The sequence below is a fragment of the Nomascus leucogenys genome, chromosome 20, assembly GCF_006542625.1.
Source record: "Nomascus leucogenys isolate Asia chromosome 20, Asia_NLE_v1, whole genome shotgun sequence".
NCBI classification, from domain to species: Eukaryota; Metazoa; Chordata; class Mammalia; order Primates; family Hylobatidae; genus Nomascus; species Nomascus leucogenys.
Window position 1 is genome coordinate 34,110,871 of NC_044400.1, and position 17,976 is coordinate 34,128,846.

The 17,976-nt window shown below is 42.4% G+C and overlaps 1 protein-coding gene and 1 pseudogene across 1 annotated transcript in view; one reads left to right on the top strand and one right to left on the bottom strand.

Annotated features, from left to right (window-relative positions):
• The window catches only part of UGGT1 (UDP-glucose glycoprotein glucosyltransferase 1), a 107,658-nt gene that overhangs the window by 41,890 nt on the left and 47,792 nt on the right, over positions 1 to 17,976 (top strand). The window contains exons 14-18 of the mRNA XM_003278148.4: positions 2,220 to 2,339; positions 3,946 to 4,031; positions 8,408 to 8,543; positions 11,952 to 12,083; positions 17,408 to 17,572. Of these exons, the coding sequence (XP_003278196.1) occupies positions 2,220 to 2,339; positions 3,946 to 4,031; positions 8,408 to 8,543; positions 11,952 to 12,083; positions 17,408 to 17,572 (639 nt within the window). The remainder of the gene's footprint in view (positions 1 to 2,219; positions 2,340 to 3,945; positions 4,032 to 8,407; positions 8,544 to 11,951; positions 12,084 to 17,407; positions 17,573 to 17,976) is intronic.
• Positions 9,407 to 10,271, bottom strand: LOC105737941 (annotated as a pseudogene).

Here is a 17,976-nt window from a genome sequence, read left to right on the forward strand (position 1 = left end):
CTCACTTCCCAGACAGGGCGGCCGGGCAGAGGCGCTCCTCACTTCTTCCCAGACGGGGCGGCCGGGCAGAGGCGCTCCTCACTTCCCAGATGGGGCGGCCGGGCAGAGTCGCTCCTCACATCCCAGACGATGGGCGGCCGGGCAGAGGCGCTCCTCACATCCCAGACGATGGGCGGCCGGGCAGAGACCTTCCTCACTTTCTAGACGGGGTGGCGGCTGGGCAGAGGCGCTCCTCACTTCCCAGACGGGGCGGCCGGGCAGAGGCGCTCCTCACTTCCCAGACGGGGCGGCCGGGCAGAGGCGCTCCTCACATCCCAGACGGGGCGGCCGGGCAGAGGTGCTCCTCACTTCCCAGACGGGGCGGCCGGCAGAGGCGCTCCTCACTTCTTCCCAGATGTGGCGGCCGGGCAGAGGCGCTCCTCACTTCCCAGACGGGGCGGCCGGGCAGAGTCGCTCCTCACATCCCAGACGATGGGCGGCCAGGCAGAGACCTTCCTCACTTCCTAGACGGGGTGGCGGCTGGGCAGAGGCGCTCCTCACCTCCCAGACAGGGCGGCTGGGCAGAGGTGCTCCTCATAACCCAGACGTTGGGCGGCCAGGCAGAGATGCTCCCCACCTCCCAGACGGGGCGGCGGCCGGGCAGAGGCTGCAATCCCAGCACCCTGGGAGGCCAAGGCAGGCGGCTGGGAGGCGAAGGCTGCAGCGAGCCAAGACCACGCCACCGCACTCCAGCCCGGGCAACACCGAGCACCCAGTGAGCGAGCCTCCATCTGCAGTCCCAGCACCTCGGGAGGCCGAGGCGGGCAGACCATTCCAGGTCAGAAGCTGGAGACCAGCCTGGCCGACATGGCGAAACCGCGCCTCCAGCCAAAGGAGAAAAACCAGGGAGGAGTGGTGGCGCGCGCCGGCAATCCCAGGCAGTCCGCAGGCCAGGGCAGGAGAATCATGGGAGCCGGACGCAGGGAGTCTGCAGTGAGCCGAGTGTAGTCCACCCTGGGCCACAGAGGGAAGAAAAGAAAGAAGAAAGCAAGGAGGAAGGAAGGAAGGAAGGAGGGAAGGAGGGAGGGAGGGAGGGAAGGAGGGAGGGAGGGAGGGAAGGAAGGAAGGGAGGGAGGGAAGGAAGGAAGGCTTTGCTCTATGTCTTTTCCTATTCTTGATCTTGACAAACTCACTTTTTCTGTCTAGCGAGTATGAAATTTCATTGAGGTCTTAGCTCATAGTCCCTAGATTACAATTGAGGGTGTACACATTTCTTATGTTTATTGCCCATTTGGGTTTCCGCTGTATATTTTTCATATTCTTTTTTTTTTTTCCAAATTTTTTTTTTACGTTTTCTTTTTTCCTTTGTTCTTAAAAAGTTTAGGGCTGGGTGCTGTGGCTCACGCCTGTAATCCCAGCACTTTGGGAGGCCGAGGTGGGCGGATCACTTGAGGTCAGGAGCTCAAGACCAGCCTGGCCAACATGGAGAAACCCCACCTCTACTAAAAGTACAAAAATTCTCCTTGGCGGGTGCCTATAATTCCAGCTACTCAGGGGGCTGAGGCATGAGAATCGTTTGAACCCAGGAGGCAGAGGTTTCAGTGAGCCGAGATTGCTCCACTGCACTCCAGCCTGGTCAATAGAGAGACTTCATCTCAAAAAAAAAAGAAAGTATTTCGCTTCTTTCTCTTATTTTTATGTGTTTCTTCATTCTTGACGTTAGTCCTTTACTGGGTTTGTAGGTTACAAATGTCTTCATCTATTCTGTGGCTTATCTTTTAGTCACTCATTTTTCCACTCGATCTTTTTTATCTTTTTTGTTTGTTTTTTTGAGATAGGGTCTTGCTCTGTTGTTCAGGCTGGAGTGCAGTGGCACGATCATGGCTCATTGCAGCCTTGAATCCCTTGGGCTCAGGTGATCCTCCCGCCTCAGCCTCCTGAGTGGCTGGGACAGCAGCCACCATGCCTGGCTAATTTTTATATTTTTTTGCAGAGATGAGAGGTCTCATAATATTGCCCAGGCTGGTCTCGAACTCCTGGGCGCAAGTGATCCTCCTGCCTTGTCCTTCCAAAGTGCTAGGATTACAGATGTGAGCCACTACACCCAATCTTTTTATCTTTGAAAATGGTCTTGTCTCACGTGATTCTTCTTAAAATATTTTGAAGTCTTAATGATATTATTGCAGATTTTACTAACTGGTTCCTAATGTGCATGCATCCTGTTGTGTTATTTTTTGTAGTGGGTCAACAACCTGGAGGTTGATAGCAGATATAATTCGTGGCCTTCTAGTTTACAAGAGTTGCTTCGACCCACCTTTCCTGGTGTTATTCGGCAGATTAGGAAAAACTTACATAATATGGTAAGTAAAACTTATTGTCTGGCTGTGAACTCTGTTTCTCCCTTGGCCTAGTCCTTCTTTTTTTGTCATGTAGAATGGTCACTTCTCACCTTTACTAGCTGCTTCCTCCCCCACCCTCCACCAAATACTCTCCCTATTCACACTGGAAGGGTTTTGTAGTGTACTAACCACTTGTGGGGCTGTGGGATGTAACAGGAGCATTACAGCCCCCCTCAGAGTGTGGGGAAATGCTCATTTTTAACTCGAAGGTTTAGATCATTGTTTTAGTCTTTTAATTTGTTTTTAATTTTAAAACATTTTTAATTTTTTAATTTTTATTTTTTCTAATCAGCTTTTCCAGATGGAATAAGTTTTCTTTTCATACTCTTCACACCATTCAGTGATGTGTTTGTTTTTAAGACTTTATATTTTTTAGAGCAGTTTTAGGTTCATAGCAATATTGTTTTATTAGTTTTAAGATAGCTTTTTTTTTTACAGTATATTACAGCATATTGCTACTGTTTTTCTTTAATATCTCAATCCCTAAAATTCAGCAGTTTAATTTATTCCCTTAAATAAGGTTGTTTGCCAACTCCTACTTGTTATTCCTTCTTGCACTGCTTTAGAGAGAGAGAAAGAGGGTTCTTAATTGGCCCACTTTTTCCCTCTCATTTCTTTCCCTTCCCTCACACAGCTGGGAAAGAGAGAATGGTAGGGTTAGTGCCAAGGTTGGCCTCCTCAGAACTTGCAGGGAAGATTACCCTCTCTACTTTTCTTCCTGTCTCTCTCTTTTTTTTTTTCCCCCCCAGAAAGAGTCTTGCTCTGTTGCCCAGGCTGGAGTGCAGTGGCAGGATCTCGGCTCACTGCAACCTCCATCCCCTGAGGTTCAAGCGATTCTCCTGCCTCACCTCCCAGTAGTGGGAATTACAGGCGCATGCTATCACACCTGGCTGATTTTTGTATTTTTAGTAGAGACAGGTTTTACTACATTGGCTGGGCTGGTTTCAAACTCCTGAGCTCAGGTGATCCACCTGCCTTGGCCTCCCAAAGTGCTGGGATTACAGGCGTGAGCCACCATGCCTGGCCACTTTTCTGTCTCTTGAAACCACTTCTTTCCTTTCTAGTCAGAATTTAAATCTCATTCTGTTTTACCATATGTCTGAACTTTATTAAGCGAGAGAATACGTCTAAGTTGCTTAACACGTAATACGTGTTTATGTGCTTGCCTGACAGCTGTGACTGTGGTCTAAGAATTAGGTTCTAAGTGAATTCTTAATTCAGAGAACCTCAGAAATGAATATACAAAAAGGCAGGCTCCAGTTTTTAAGGTGAGAGAGTTGCTGAACTTGGTTTTCATTTGGTGTAGTAGAAAAAGCGGTGTCATCACTCTGGAGTACAGTTCCCTTGTTATCAGCGTAAGTCCATGAGAAAATCACCTAGCCCTTCAGTACCATATTTTTTGAACATAGAGGGAGGTAGCTGCTATGTGTATACTTCATCTTTTATGTGGTTCAGGCATAGCTCTAAAAAGGTTGGCTTTCATGTACAGTGACTCATAACATTTTTCTCGGCCCACAGATACTTGAATAAATGTCATTTCATGTGTTCTTTTCCCTTTCTTCAACAGGTTTTCATAGTTGATCCTGCACATGAGACCACAGCAGAGTTGATTAACACAGCTGAGATGTTCCTTAGTAATCATATACCACTAAGGTAACACTGGTATTGATTTGATGATGTATCTAATTAACTGAGGTTTTATTTGTCATTTTTAAATGCAAGTCCGGTGCTACTGAGTTGTAGGATAATTCATAGTGCACATCACTAATGGCAATTTTATCTTCTGGTCAGTATGAAGCCAGTGTCTTTTGGGACTGAGAATTTGCTTCTCAATGAATAGAAGCTTACCACCAATGAATTATCAATAAATAGCCCATGTAAAAATAGTTTCTGGCTGCAGCTTGCTTCCCAATGGAAGGGAATTTTCCTAGGTGAGTGTCCACATCACAAAACCTATTTCCACTTTCAGCAGAGATGTAGAGCATTGCCAATAACTTGTTAGCCTGTCCAGGACTAAACATATACACAGCCTTTTGTAGATGCAAACAGTAACAGTTACTTCACTTGTGTTGCCAAACCTGCCTATAGGGTACTGAGTGGCTGGATTTCCACTGTCCTTTTAAGAACAGTTTTTTTTTTTATTTTTTAAAGGTTTTACATATAAATGCTAAGATATTTTCACGTACATTCTGAATAATTCTGGTAATTTTACATGTTGGTGAAATTTTAATTCTTAGAAAATGTGAAAATAAAGAAGAAAATAACTCTTTATTCAATAAATATTACTGTGTGTTCCATGATTACTACTGGGCTAAATGCTGTAAACCTATATGCCTTATTCTGCCTTCTTTGAAAAGATCCTCTGTATACTTTCAAACCCTTTAGGGAGATATGTGATCAACTGCTAGGTTATGTCCTACTGGTTAGTTATAAGTGTGTTAGGATTTCAGGGAAACAAAAAAAAAATCATTGAGATATTTGGGAAGCACAAAGGTTTATGGGGAAGTTGGATTTCAGATAGGCTTTGAGGAAAACAGAGGGTTCTGATAGTTGGAAATGCAGAGATTTTGAGTTTAATGACATTTTTCATATAAAGCATGAATACATCTGGTTAGATGGAAGAACCTATTACTGGATCACAACCAGAGCTATGTTTTGATTAAAAGAGAAATATAAGGACACAGAAGAAGTTGGGTCGTGGTACACGGTTGGCAGTAATACAATATTTCTTGAATTGAGGGATGAGAAGAGGGCATGTGGTCTTCCGATTGCAAAGGCAGGTGAGAAGAAGGCACTTGAACTCCTAGGCAACTGAGAGATTGTGAACAGTTGGAGAGAGCCAGGCATACAGGCTGCTCTTTCCTTCTTTGTAGGAGCTCATGTGGTCCTGCATGTTGGCTGCTAAATATTGATACGTTATTATTAACTAAACTCCATAGTTTACATTAAGATTTGTTATTTGTGTTGATGACACAAATGTATGATGTCAAGTATTCACATTACAATACAGTTTAATACGGATTAGTTTCACTGCCCTAAAAATCTCCTGTGCTTCACTTGTTTATCTCTTCCTCCCTTCCCCTAAATCTTTGGCAACTACTGATCTTTTTACTGTCTTCATAGTTTTGCATTTTCCAGAGTGTTCTAGGTTGCAATCATATGGCGTGTAGCCTATTCAGATTGGTGTCTTTCACTGAGCAATGTGCATTTAAGCTTCTTCTGTGTCTTTTAGTGGCTTGATAGCTCATTTCTTTTTATCACTGGATAATAGTCATTTTATGGATATCCCCCCATTTATTTATCCATTCACTTAGTTGAAAGATACCTTGGTTGCCTACAAGTTTTGGCAGTTATGAATAAACCTGCTATAAACATCTGGGTGCAGGTATTCGTGTGGACATGTCTACAGCTTCTTTGGGTAAATACCGAGGAGCATGATTGCTGCATCGTGTGTTAAGAGTATGTTTAGTTTTGGCTGGGCGCGGTGGCTCACGCTTGTAATCCTAGCACTTTGGGAGGCCGAGGCGGGCGGATCACGAGGTCAGGAGATCGAGACCATGGTGAAACCCCATCTCTACTAAAAATACAAAAAATTAGCCAGGCGTGGTGGTGGGTGCCTGTAGTCCCAGCTACTTGGAGAGGCTGAGGCAGGAGAATGGCGTGAACCCGGGAGGCGGAGCTTGCAGTGAGCCGAGATCACGCCACTGCACTCCAGCCTGGGTGACAGAGCAAGACTCCGTCTCAAAAAAAAAAAAAAAAAAAAAAAAAAAAAAAGTATGTTTAGTTTCGTAAGAGTATGCTTAGTTTTGTTCTGAAGTAGCGGTACCATTTTGCATTTCCACAGGAGAGATCCCGTTGCTCCACAGCCTTGCCAGCATTTGGTTTTACCAGTATTTAGGATTTTGGTCATTCTAATAGGTGTGAGGTGGTATGCCATTGTTGTTTAATTTGCCATTCCCTAATGACATACGGTGTTCAGGATCTACTTATATTTATCATCTATCTGTATATCTTGTTTGGTGAAGTGTCTGTTCAGATTTTTTGTCCTTTTTTTTCTTCTTCTTTTTTTCCCCCTGCCCTTTTGTCTCATTTTTAAAACTTTGGTTGTTTTCTTATTGTTGAGTTTTAAGAGTTCTTTGTAGGCCAGGTGCAATGGCTCACGCCTATAATCCCAGGACTTTGGGAAGCCAAGGTGGGAGGATCACTTGAGGCCAGGATTTGAGATCACCATGGGCAACATGAGAAGACCTCCATCTCTACAGAGAACTAAAAAAGAGTAGCAGGCATGGTGGCACACACCTGTAGTCCCAGCTACTTGGGAGGCTGAAGTGGAGGATTGTTTGAGCCCAGAGGTTTGAGGCTGCAATGAGCTGATCGTGCCACTGCACTCTGGCCTCGGCAACAGAGCAAGGCCCTGTTGAAAAACAAACAAGAAGAGTTGCATATTTTGTTTACCTGTCCTTTGTCAGATGGTTGTTTTGCAAAGATTTTCTGCCACTCTATGGCTTGTCTTTTCATTCTGTTAATAGTATCTTTCACAGGGTAGACATTTTTAATTTTAGTGAAGTCCAGATTAACCAAGTGTTGTCTTTCATGGATTGTGCTTTTGGATCTAACATCATTGCCAAGCTCGAGACCACCTAAATTTTCTTCTCTGCTATCGTCTAGGAATTTTTGTTTTTGTGTTTTACATTTAGACCTGTGATCCACTTTGAATGAATTTTTGTGAAAGATATAAAGTCTGTGTCTAGACTGATTAATATGCATGTGCATGTCCAGTTGTTCAGCACCATTTATTGAAAAGATGATTCTTTGTCCATTGAACTGCCTTTACCCCAGTATATTCAGTGCAAAGTCTTTTTTGCCAGCCCATCTATAGATATATAATAGTATCTCTGTGGTTAATTCCTTTATTTTAAAATTTAAAATCTGATAAACTTTAACCTTGGTTATTGCTTTTTGTCTTGGGACAGTTGTAAACCTTTTTCGGCTTTTCTTTTTTTTTTTGAGACAGAGTCTCGCTGTATCCCCCAGGTTGGAGTGCAGTGGCGCAGTCTCAGCTCACTGCAAGCTCTGCCTCCTGGGTTCACGCCATTCTCCTGCCTCAGCCTCCCGAGTAGCTGGGACTACAGGCAGCCCCCAACACGCCTGACTAATTTTTTGTATTTTTAGTAGAAACAGGGTTTCACCGTGTTAGCCAAGATGGTCTCGATCTCCTGACCTCGTGATCCGCCCGTCTCGGCCTCCCAAAATGCTGGGATTACAGGTGTGAGCCACCGCGCCCGGCTGGCTTTTCTTTTACCAATAGTTCTCATATTGCATGCGCTAAATGTCACAATACCCCCCTTTCTGTTTACTTTGAAAGTGTGAAAATTTTTATTTCTTCTAATTTTTGTTTAAAATCAGAAAAAAAAAAATCTCTTAAAACTATAGCAACACTCTTCATGTCAGTAAAGGAATCTTTTCATGACATGGAAGTGGCTTGCTTTAACAGTAGAAAGGCCTAAGCCACATTTGAGAGCCTGCTTTTTTATTAATACTTTGTAAGTGGCCGGGCATGGTGGCTCATGCCTGTAATCCCAGCACTTTGGGAGGCCGAGGCTGATGGATCACCTGAGGTCAGGAGTTCGACACTAGCCTGGCCAACATGGTGAAACCCCGTCTCTACTAAAAATACAAAAAATTAGCCAGGGATAGTGGCCTATAATCCCAGCTACTTGGGACGGTGAGGCAGGAGAGTCGCTTGAACCTGGGAGACGGAGGTTGCAGTGAGCCAAGATTGCACCATTGCATTCCACCCTGGGCAACAAGAGTGAAACTCCGTCTAAAAAAAAAAAAAACCTTTGTAAGTGGTTTATGTATACCTTTGACAATCATGTTAGAGTAGAGTAGGCTGTGAACTGTGTTTTTCACTCAAAGAGTTTTCCTCTGTTAGCTATAATGTATGAGAAGGGTACAAGGATGTCATTCTTTTTAACCATTTGCATTCTTTGACATGTTTCTTTTTCTTCTTTTCCCTTTCCCTCCAGAATTGGTTTTATCTTCGTGGTTAATGACTCTGAAGATGTTGATGGGATGCAAGATGCTGGAGTGACTGTTCTTAGAGCATATAATTATGTTGCCCAAGAAGTGGATGATTATCATGCCTTCCAGACTCTGACACATGTACGTTTTTGTTCAGAATGGCAAATAATTTTTTCAGATCTAACTTAATAACAATGTGTGGCCATTGTATGCTAGGCACCTGGGGTGTCTACAGCTCAGGGGTGGATCCTGAATTTCAAAGTCATGTCTGCTGCAGTGTGTAGAGATGGATCTGAGGAAGGGCAAAGCAAAGTGGCAGGGATGCCAGTTGATGAGCTGTTGCAGTGATCTCCATGAGAAGTAATGGGGAAGGTAGTTAGCAGGGCTGTGGAGAATGAAATAGGTTCAAAAGAAGTCACTCAGAATAGTAAGTATTTTATACTTTGTTATTTTATTCACTTTGTCTCTGCTTAAGGTTTGCTTTTGTTTGTTTGTTTGAATATATCTTCCACAACAGCTACCTTAAAATTTTATTTATTTATGTACTTTTTGAGACCGGGTCTTGTGTTGCTGAGGCTGATCTCAAACTCCTAGGCTTAAGGGATCCTCCCATGTCAGTCCCAAATATCTGGGATTACAGCTGTGCACCACCATGCCCAGAGAATAAGTATTTTAACTCTGCTTTTTAAAGTTTTTATTTATTTATTCATTCATTTATTTTTTATTGTTATAAGTACACGTGTTTGATTGAGGGGGGCCACAGAAGACAGAGAGATGGTACTGTACAAAGCTGGTATAGGCTTGGAGGCCGAATGCCACACAGAGACAGACACAGAAACAGTCCAGCACTCAACAGGGAAGGCTGGATAGTATTCTGAGGCTTGTAACACTTGGTTGGCAGGTGACAGTCAGCAGGGGATCTGGCCTAGGGCTGAAGGGGCCCAGGGCATCTTGGAGGCTCCCAGATCTGAGATCTCAGGTGGCATCTGCTGTGGCGCCTGGGCTCAGCTCACATCATTCAGGGGCTTGCAGGCAAACTGGGGCAGTACGAAGGCAGCACTGTACACGTCTGAGCAGCTGCACCTGCTCCACCTGCTGCCGTGTCTCTTGTTGCATGGGCTTCTGGAAGTTGGTGCTCGGGTTTTTGCTGCAGAGCATGAAGCCAATGGGGCCACTGGGATAGGTGGGGACAGTGCAGTATGCATGCGCCACCATGGGGAAGAGTGACTGGCAGAACTACCGTGTCTGCTTGATGAGGTCCAGGTACAGCCACTGGTACTCATCCTGGCAGCAGAGAATGCTGTCCTCGTTGAGGGCCATCTTCATGAGTGGTAATAGGATTCCTTGAAGAGGCTTTCAGCGGATCCCAGGAGTCAGTGATCATAATATTGAAGGCATCCTGGTTCTGTTTCACGAAATCAAAATTGTCACCCGTATGCAGGGTCAGCTTAGAGCTAGAGTAGCCCATGGCCATACCCGGCAGGAATTTCTTAGAGACCTGAGTGCCATCGTTTTCAGTCTATCATCGTACCACAGACTCCACAGAGGGGTGCTTCACCACCTTGTGCAGGATGCCATCTTTGTCCCCGATGATCAGCACCTTTTGTGGGATGGGGTGGTTGTTGAGTGGCAGGTTGGTTCTCATCTAGTAGGAGAGCTTGTCCCTGTCCATGCAGGGGACGATGCCATCCAACACCAGCACACTGCTGTAGGTCTTACTATGGAAAACAAGGATATCCTGGGAGCGTGAGCGCTGGCAGTGGAGCAGCTGCTCCATCTGTAGCAACAAGGCTTCCCTGGGCTCAGGCTGCAGATCTCATGGAACCAGCCTTCCTAAATGGCAGCGTGACCATTGAAGCCAGGCTCCATGTCTCTTGGGCTCTGCAGCCTGAGACTGCGGGCTGTGCACAGCCACAGCACAACAGGACCAGCTACACCCACCACCCACTGTTTATTTTATTTTATTAAAAAATTTTTTTTAGAGACAGGATCTCACTGTTGCCCAGGCTGGAGTGCAGCAGCGCAGTCAGGGTTTGCTACAGCCTTGAACTCCTGGCCCTAAGTGATCCTCCTGCCTCAGCTTCCCAGAATAGCTGAGACTACAGGCATGCAGCACCATACCCAGCTAATTTTGTTGTTGTTTTTAATTTTTGGTAGAGATGATGTCTCACTATGTTTCCCAGGCTGGTCTCGAACTCCTGAGCTTAAGCAATCTTACTGCCTTGGCCTCCCAAGTGCTGGGATTTTACGTGTGAGCCACTGGGGCTTGGCTGCTGTTTTTTATTTCAGAAATGAAATAATACTGCTCACTATAAAAACAATTCAGGCCAGGCGCAGTGGCTCACACCTGTAATTCCAGTACTTTGGGAGGCTGAGGGAGGCAGATCACCTGAGGTCCGGAGTTCGAGACCAGCCTGGCCAACATGGTGAAACCCCGTTTCTACTAAAAATACAAAAATTGGCCATGTGTGGTGGTTCACACCTGTAATTCCAGCACTTTGAGAGGCCGAGGTGGGTGGATCATTTGAGGTCAGGAGTTCAAGACCAGCCTGGCCAACATGGGGAAACCTCATCTCTACTAAAAATACAAAAATTGGGCCGGGCACGGTGGCTCATGCCTATAATCCTAGCACTTTGGGGAGGCCGAGGCAGGCGGATCACGAGATCAGGAGATCAAGAGATCAAGACCATCCTGGCTTTAACAAGTGAAACCCCATCTCTTAACTAATGTATTTTTTCATTTGACACTTAACAAGACTGAGCTGATTCCGGCCAGGCGTGGTGGCTCATGCCTGTAATCCCAGCACTTTGGGAAGCCGAGACAGGCGAATCACGAGGTCAGGAGTTCAAGGCCGGCCTAGCCAGTATGGTGAAACCCCGTCTCTACTAAAAAATACAAAAATTAGCCGGGCGTGGAGGCGTGTGCCTGTAGTCCCAGCTACTCAGGAGGCTGAGGCAGGAGAAGCACTTGAACCTGGGAGGCGGAGGTTGTAATGAGCCGAGATTGCGCCACTGCACTCCAACCTGGGTGACAGAGTGAGACTCCATCTCAAAAAAAAATAATAATATTTAATTTCCAACCTAGGAAGCCATCTTAGTAAGGCATATGGAAAAGGAAGAATTGCTAACATGTCCCAATTTGATCTTTCAAGAAAAATAATCGGCCAGGCACAGTGGCTCATGCCTGTAATCCCAGCACTTTGGGAGGCTGAGGCAGGTGGATCACCTGAGGTCAGGGGTTCAAGACCAGCCTGGCCAACATGGTGAAACCTGTCTCTGCTAAAAATACAAAAAATTAGCTGGGTGTGGTGGCAGGTGTCTAATCCCAGCTATTGTGGAGGCTGAGACAGGAGACTCACACGAATCCAGAAGGCAGAGGTTCAGTGAGCCGAGATTGTGCCATTGCACTCCAACCTGGGTGACAGAGTGAAACTCTGTCTCAAAAAAAAAAAGAAAAATATTTTCCTCTAAATTCAGAAAAATGTGGAATAAACACTTTGAAATTTGAACTTAAAAGTGTAGTTAACCAACTGTTTTTTCTTTTTTCAGATCTATAACAAGGTGAGGACTGGAGAAAAAGTGAAAGTTGAACATGTGGTCAGTGTCCTGGAGAAGAAATATCCGTATGTAGAAGTGAATAGCATTTTGGGGATTGATTCTGCTTATGATCGGAATCGGAAGGTAAAAAATGTCTTTGTGTTTCTTCCTTGATTGCAACACTGTACTGTCCTTAACCCCCTGTTTGGGGGCTTTGGTTAATAATGGTTATGGTGGTTAAAGTGTTTCAGTACTTAGCATTTAAAAGTTTAGAAACCAGATCACTTTTCAGTGTTTGAAAAAGTTTTTATTTCAGTCTTGTGAGGATATGACTGATTTTTAACTTGCTTATTAACTTTTAAATTGAAAAACAATTTTTTTTTCAGAATGCAATGGTAGTACTTCCATGAAGTTTGCTCTGGATAACATCTACTGGATGTATAGAGCCAGGATACGATATACAGCTTAATATATATCATATTGGCTTTATTTAGTTATTTAGACTAAGGATGGAAATACATTAAGAAATGTAACAGAATGCCAAAGTATTGTAGTAATAAGGTTATAATAAGAAAGTTTAAAATTTTTTTACTTAAAGATAATTTTTTTTCTTTTGAGATATTAAACACAGTAAAGGGTCTTTACCTATTGCAAGCACAAATTGTTGAAAATGTGTATTAAGGAAAGGAATTAATATACGTTTCTGAAACATTCTGATTTTAAACATACAAAAATACATTTATTTACCAGTGTTTCAATGTTTTTTCTCCTTTTTTAAGGGAGGATTTTTGTTTTCCAAATGAAAAACAGCCTTTGATTCCTGTTTTAAGATCTGAGCTATCATCTGTTTATAAATGATTTTCAGCATGAATTGTTTATGAGTCCTGTTTCATCTGATACAGAATCCTTGTAGATTTTTATAATCTCCCTCCCAAGTCTTTTGTAGTTGTTTGACAGACACCCAGTTCAACATCATTTGGTTTTAGCCTCTGGTCTTTGTGAGTTTTCTAGTCATTCAATTCGTTTTAGTGGGAAGAGTAACCTTTTTGTACTCATATTTTATTGGTTTACATACAACTAAATCATTTCACTAACAGGAATAGCTGGTTTTCACTAACAGGAATAGCTGGTTTGGGAACAGACACAGCTGATCCTTGGTAAGCAGATAGCTCAACTGGGGGGAGCAAAAGGATGTGGGCATCCTATTCCCTGTATCTAAAATGCTGCCTTTTACTTATTGAGAGGCATTTTAGTGTGGTTTATGTGTAATACCAAAGAAAGAATACTGAACACCTCTCACATTTTATAGATGATCTTTAAGGTCCGTTGTTTTTAAAGGTCAGTGTGACAAAAATAGTAGCAAATTAAACTTTTGAGTTACTTACTAAGTTAGACTAGTTTATACTTTAGGATTGTCTTCAAACAACTATTCAAAAATACATAAAACCCTGGAACTACTGTGTATGTGTACTTGTTAATGGTACTTTTGCCACCTCATTGGAAAGTTTTAAGTAGAGGAGATAAACAGTGAAAAATTATGTGTGATCATAAAGCTTAAGATAATTAAAAACAAAATCACAGATCAAAAAAAACCAAAAAACAAAAAGCAAAATAGAGGCCAGGTGTGGTGGCTTACGCCTATGATTCCTATCACTTTGAGAGGCTGAGGTGGGAGGATCACCTGAGGTCAGGAGTTTGAGACCAGCCTGGCCAACATGGCAAAACCCCATCTCTACTAAAAAATAAAAAATAAATAAAATAAAAATAAAAAAATATGTGGGCATTCTAGAGAGTAGCTCGCCAGTGTAAGTGTTCAGCATACTTTAATAGCTGGTATTTGTTAATCAGATAAATTAGTTAATTGGGATTGGTTGAGAGATCTGCTTCTGTAAGTCAATTCAGGTTTTAGAGGGAGAGAACAAAATAATCTTTAGCAAGATCAAAACAAAATAACAACTAGAGAAATTTCTGAATTACTTTAGAATAAGTAACAAAGTTTTAGTTTTAAAACAGTAGTATTGAGTAATTGTGCCAGTCCCGATACTAGAAAGTTGAACAAGATGTGGTATGAACTTGAGCAGTTCACACAGCCTCGTTGGGGGAGACAGCAAATGAGAGCACTATGGTTTTGGTGATGGTGAGGTTCTGAGTGTTTGCACATTGTACGTGGAGGCTCAGTGGCAGCTGAGCTAGATGGCAGCTAAGCTGGATGGGCAGCTCTGCTAGTTTGGGACTAGGTGATTGTGGAAGGCTTCCTAGGTATAGTGACAGCTGCCTGCTCTGTGAATTCAAGTTCATAGAGTGACACATATTTGTTATATGTGTAAGCTGGTGTTGAATGCAAGACGAATTAAAATACTAGCTCTGTACCAGCTCTTTTAGAAAGGTGAATTCATACCAGGAGCTAGAAGGTCTTTGAGCATGCCAGTCTGCCTGTCTTCTTTCTCTTTTCTGTTTTTGATTCTGTGCTTTAGTATTATATCTGTTCACTTTAAGGTATATCCAGTCAAGCTTAGAATTGAAGCTGGGAATGAGATCTACTCAGTGTAGCCTGAGAAGGGTTACCATTATTATTATTATTTTGAGATGGAGTCTCGCTTTTGTCTCCCAGGCTGGAGTGCAGTGGCGCCATTTCAGCTCACTGCAACCTCTGCCTCCTGGGTTCAAGCGATTCTCCTGCCTCAGCCTCCTGAGTAGCTGGGATTACAGGCTCTCACCACCATACCCGGCTAATTTTTGTACTTTTAGTAGAGATGGGGTTTTACCATGTTGGGCAGGCTGGTCTCGAACTCCTGACCTCAGATGATCCGCCTGCCTTGGCCTCCCAAAGTGCTGGGATTACAGGCATGAGCCACCGTGCCCGGCCGGTTACCATTATTTTGTTGCAGCCTTCTGTCCAGTCACTTATCTTTTCTGGGTTTTTAAATAAAATAATATTGCTATAGGTACCTAGTAACTATTTTTCTCCCAGATAGACACAAACAGCAATAATAGTACTCTGTAGAAAAAGAATTTAAGTAAAATAAAAGAAAAAGAAGGCCACTTTGAGAATATGAACGTTTTGAGGGACTTTGTGGAATTTTTTTTATATTTCATATTTGGAAACTGTTTAAGTCTCATTTTCTCTTATCCTATTGGAGAAAAAGTACCAGTAGCTTTTTATTGTGGATGATTACGATATCAAAAGTATTTACTTGAAAAATATTGAGTAGAGTGGACAAACTGGGGAAAGGGGTATTTTTATATCTTTACATGTGTCGAAATCTTGATTGTGCTGAAAAATTGAATGAGAGTATCACACACCATGCTCCTTAGTTTCCTAGACTTGGCCATCTGTACTGATTACAGGCTCTTCCGTATACAAACAGGTCATATTATTTATATTTCATCCATTTAATTGTCTAGCTATTTGAATAGAAGTACTCTCAAGGCAGGGATGTGGAGAGTATCCCAGAAGTCCTAACAGTCTAATGACTAATGAGTTTTTTTTTTTTTTTTTTTTTTTAGCTACAGGAGCTTTACCCCTATACAAAAAGTGCAATTGAATGGATTCTTTTGAAATGGTTAATTTTAGGAAAAATGGCAGCTTCTAATAAATGTCATTGCACTTGTAAATCTGTTCCTTTTGTCACAGTGAAGCTATGATATCTTCTATGTCTGAAAGAAGTAATTATTTTAAAAAGTAGGCAATGCAATTAAAGTAGAAATTTTAAACTGACGAGAATATAGTCTGATAGGTATATATTTGTATCTTTAAAAGCCAGTAAGATAATGACATTAGGAAAAGTTCTTACCTACACAGGCAAACACTTTACCTTTAGCATATTATCTTTGAGTCCTTACTAATCTCAGTTGTTTGTGAGTGGCTCAGTATAAAACTACCAAAAATTAATGTTTGTTAATTATTTATCATTATTTAATATTTTTAGTTAGCTGTTGATAGAAAATTTGTCCATATGAATTTTTGGTTTGGCTGTTTGATAATTGCGCTGCATTCTGTTATTTGGTCCTGTAAACTATTTCTGAGTGTTGAAAAAGAAAGCTACATAGTCCAAACACCTCCCTCTCACTCCTGACTTCCACTCAGTTACTGTTTGCAGAGAAAACCAATGTTATTTATCTTACTGTCACTTGGAATTATAATGTAAGTTTTCCGGTCTTGTTTTAATTGGTTGACGGGGATGATTTTCAAAACTAAAGTTAGATGAAAATTGAGTTTTAATAGATATCTATGAAATAGTTGAGATGTCAAAGAACAGAATTAACATGGTAAGAGTTTTAGGAGTGGATATTTAAAACATTTAAACTATGATGTAGAGAAATGGCTGAAACCAACCTAAAAGGCTTTTTAGGCTGTGCCACGTTTTAGGCTGTCAGTTTCTGTGCCGTTACCTGTTACTGCGCTTGTCTGATTAGAAAGTAAGCAGTCTGTTACCGATGACTAGGATTAGTTACCCAATGGGAGTTCTTTTCTACTGGTGCTATCTAAAATGGTTATAAATAATTAAATTCTGCTATTTTCAGAAGATGGCAATTACAAGGTGTGCGATAGACATTTGTAAAGTTGCCCACTTTACATCTTGGGTGGTAATACAGTTTTTACTCTGAAAAGTTAATCTGAGGAACGAGCGCTTGTGTTGACAGTCAGGAAAAATGTCCGTCTTAGGTACATTTGCCGACATTTGCCGTTTTGTTGCTCCAGTATTTTGTGGCCAGTGAACCTCTTTTGTCCTGGAGAAGGGAAAAGATTGGGTGTATTGTGTCTTAGAGCAATTGGGTGTATTGTGTCTTAGAGCAATTGTTGAGCAGTTTCCCCACAAACCTTGTTTTCTGCAGGTGTAATTTCTTTGTTAGTGATATGGACCCTTATTTAGAATTGGGTGCAAATATTTACCTCAGGCTTTTTGCATCGAGCACTGATAATTTATGGTAGCAAAACCTGTGCACCTCATTTTGGCAGCCCATGGTCACATGTAGATTTTAAAATGGAAATTAATTAAAGATTTAGTTACTTGGTCATAGTTGGCAGGTTTCAGGTGCTCAGTAGTTACATGTGGTTAGTGACTACTGCATTGGACAGCACAGACAAGCACAGATAGAATATTTCCATCATTGCAGAAAGTTCTGTTGTATAGTGCTGACTGTAGTATATGTAGTTCAGTTTTGACAGCCTGTGCTACACACACACACACACACACACGTACACACACACACACCCACTTCATAATTTGCAAGCTTTTGTGATTTTGTAAAAACTCGAACTCAGTAATTCAATCTCAGATTTACATAGTAGGATATTAACTTTGATGTAATTTTTCATTTTTTAAAAATAAATATCTTGAGTTATTTTTTCTTTACAATATTTCTATTGATTGTTGTTAGAACAGGCATGTAAGAAAAATATGCTGTGTTCCATTTGTCTCACAAAAGGCAAAAATATGCTGTTTTTGTGGTTCCTTGTGTTTCAGGAAGCAAGAAGCTACTATGAGCAGACTGGAGTTGGACCCCTGCCCGTTGTGCTGTTCAATGGAATGCCCTTTGAAAGGGAACAGCTAGACCCTGATGAGTTAGAAACCATCACAATGCATAAAATCCTGGAGACCACCACCTTCTTCCAAAGAGCGGTGTACTTGGTGAGTTACGTTTCAAGGCTGATGTTTTAAAGAGAACAGTTGGCTTATATTTTTTGTTGCCTCTATAGTAGGCAGTAAAATTCTTAGTATCACTATTTGGGAGGCTGAGGCGAGAGGATGGTTTGAGGGTAGGAAGTCTGAGACCAACGTGGGCAATATGGCAAGACCCCATTTCTAAAAAATAAATAAAAAAATGAGCTGGGCTTGGTGGTGCGCGCCTGTAGTCCTAGCTACTCAGGAAGCTGAGGTGGAAGGATCGCTTGAGCCCAGGAGTTTGAGGTTGCAGTGAGCTGTGATTGCCCCACTGTACCCCAGCCTGGGTGACGGAGTGAGACCCTGTCCCGTTAAAACAAAACAAAACAAAACAAAAAACTATTTTCTATATATCACTAGTAACTGGTTTG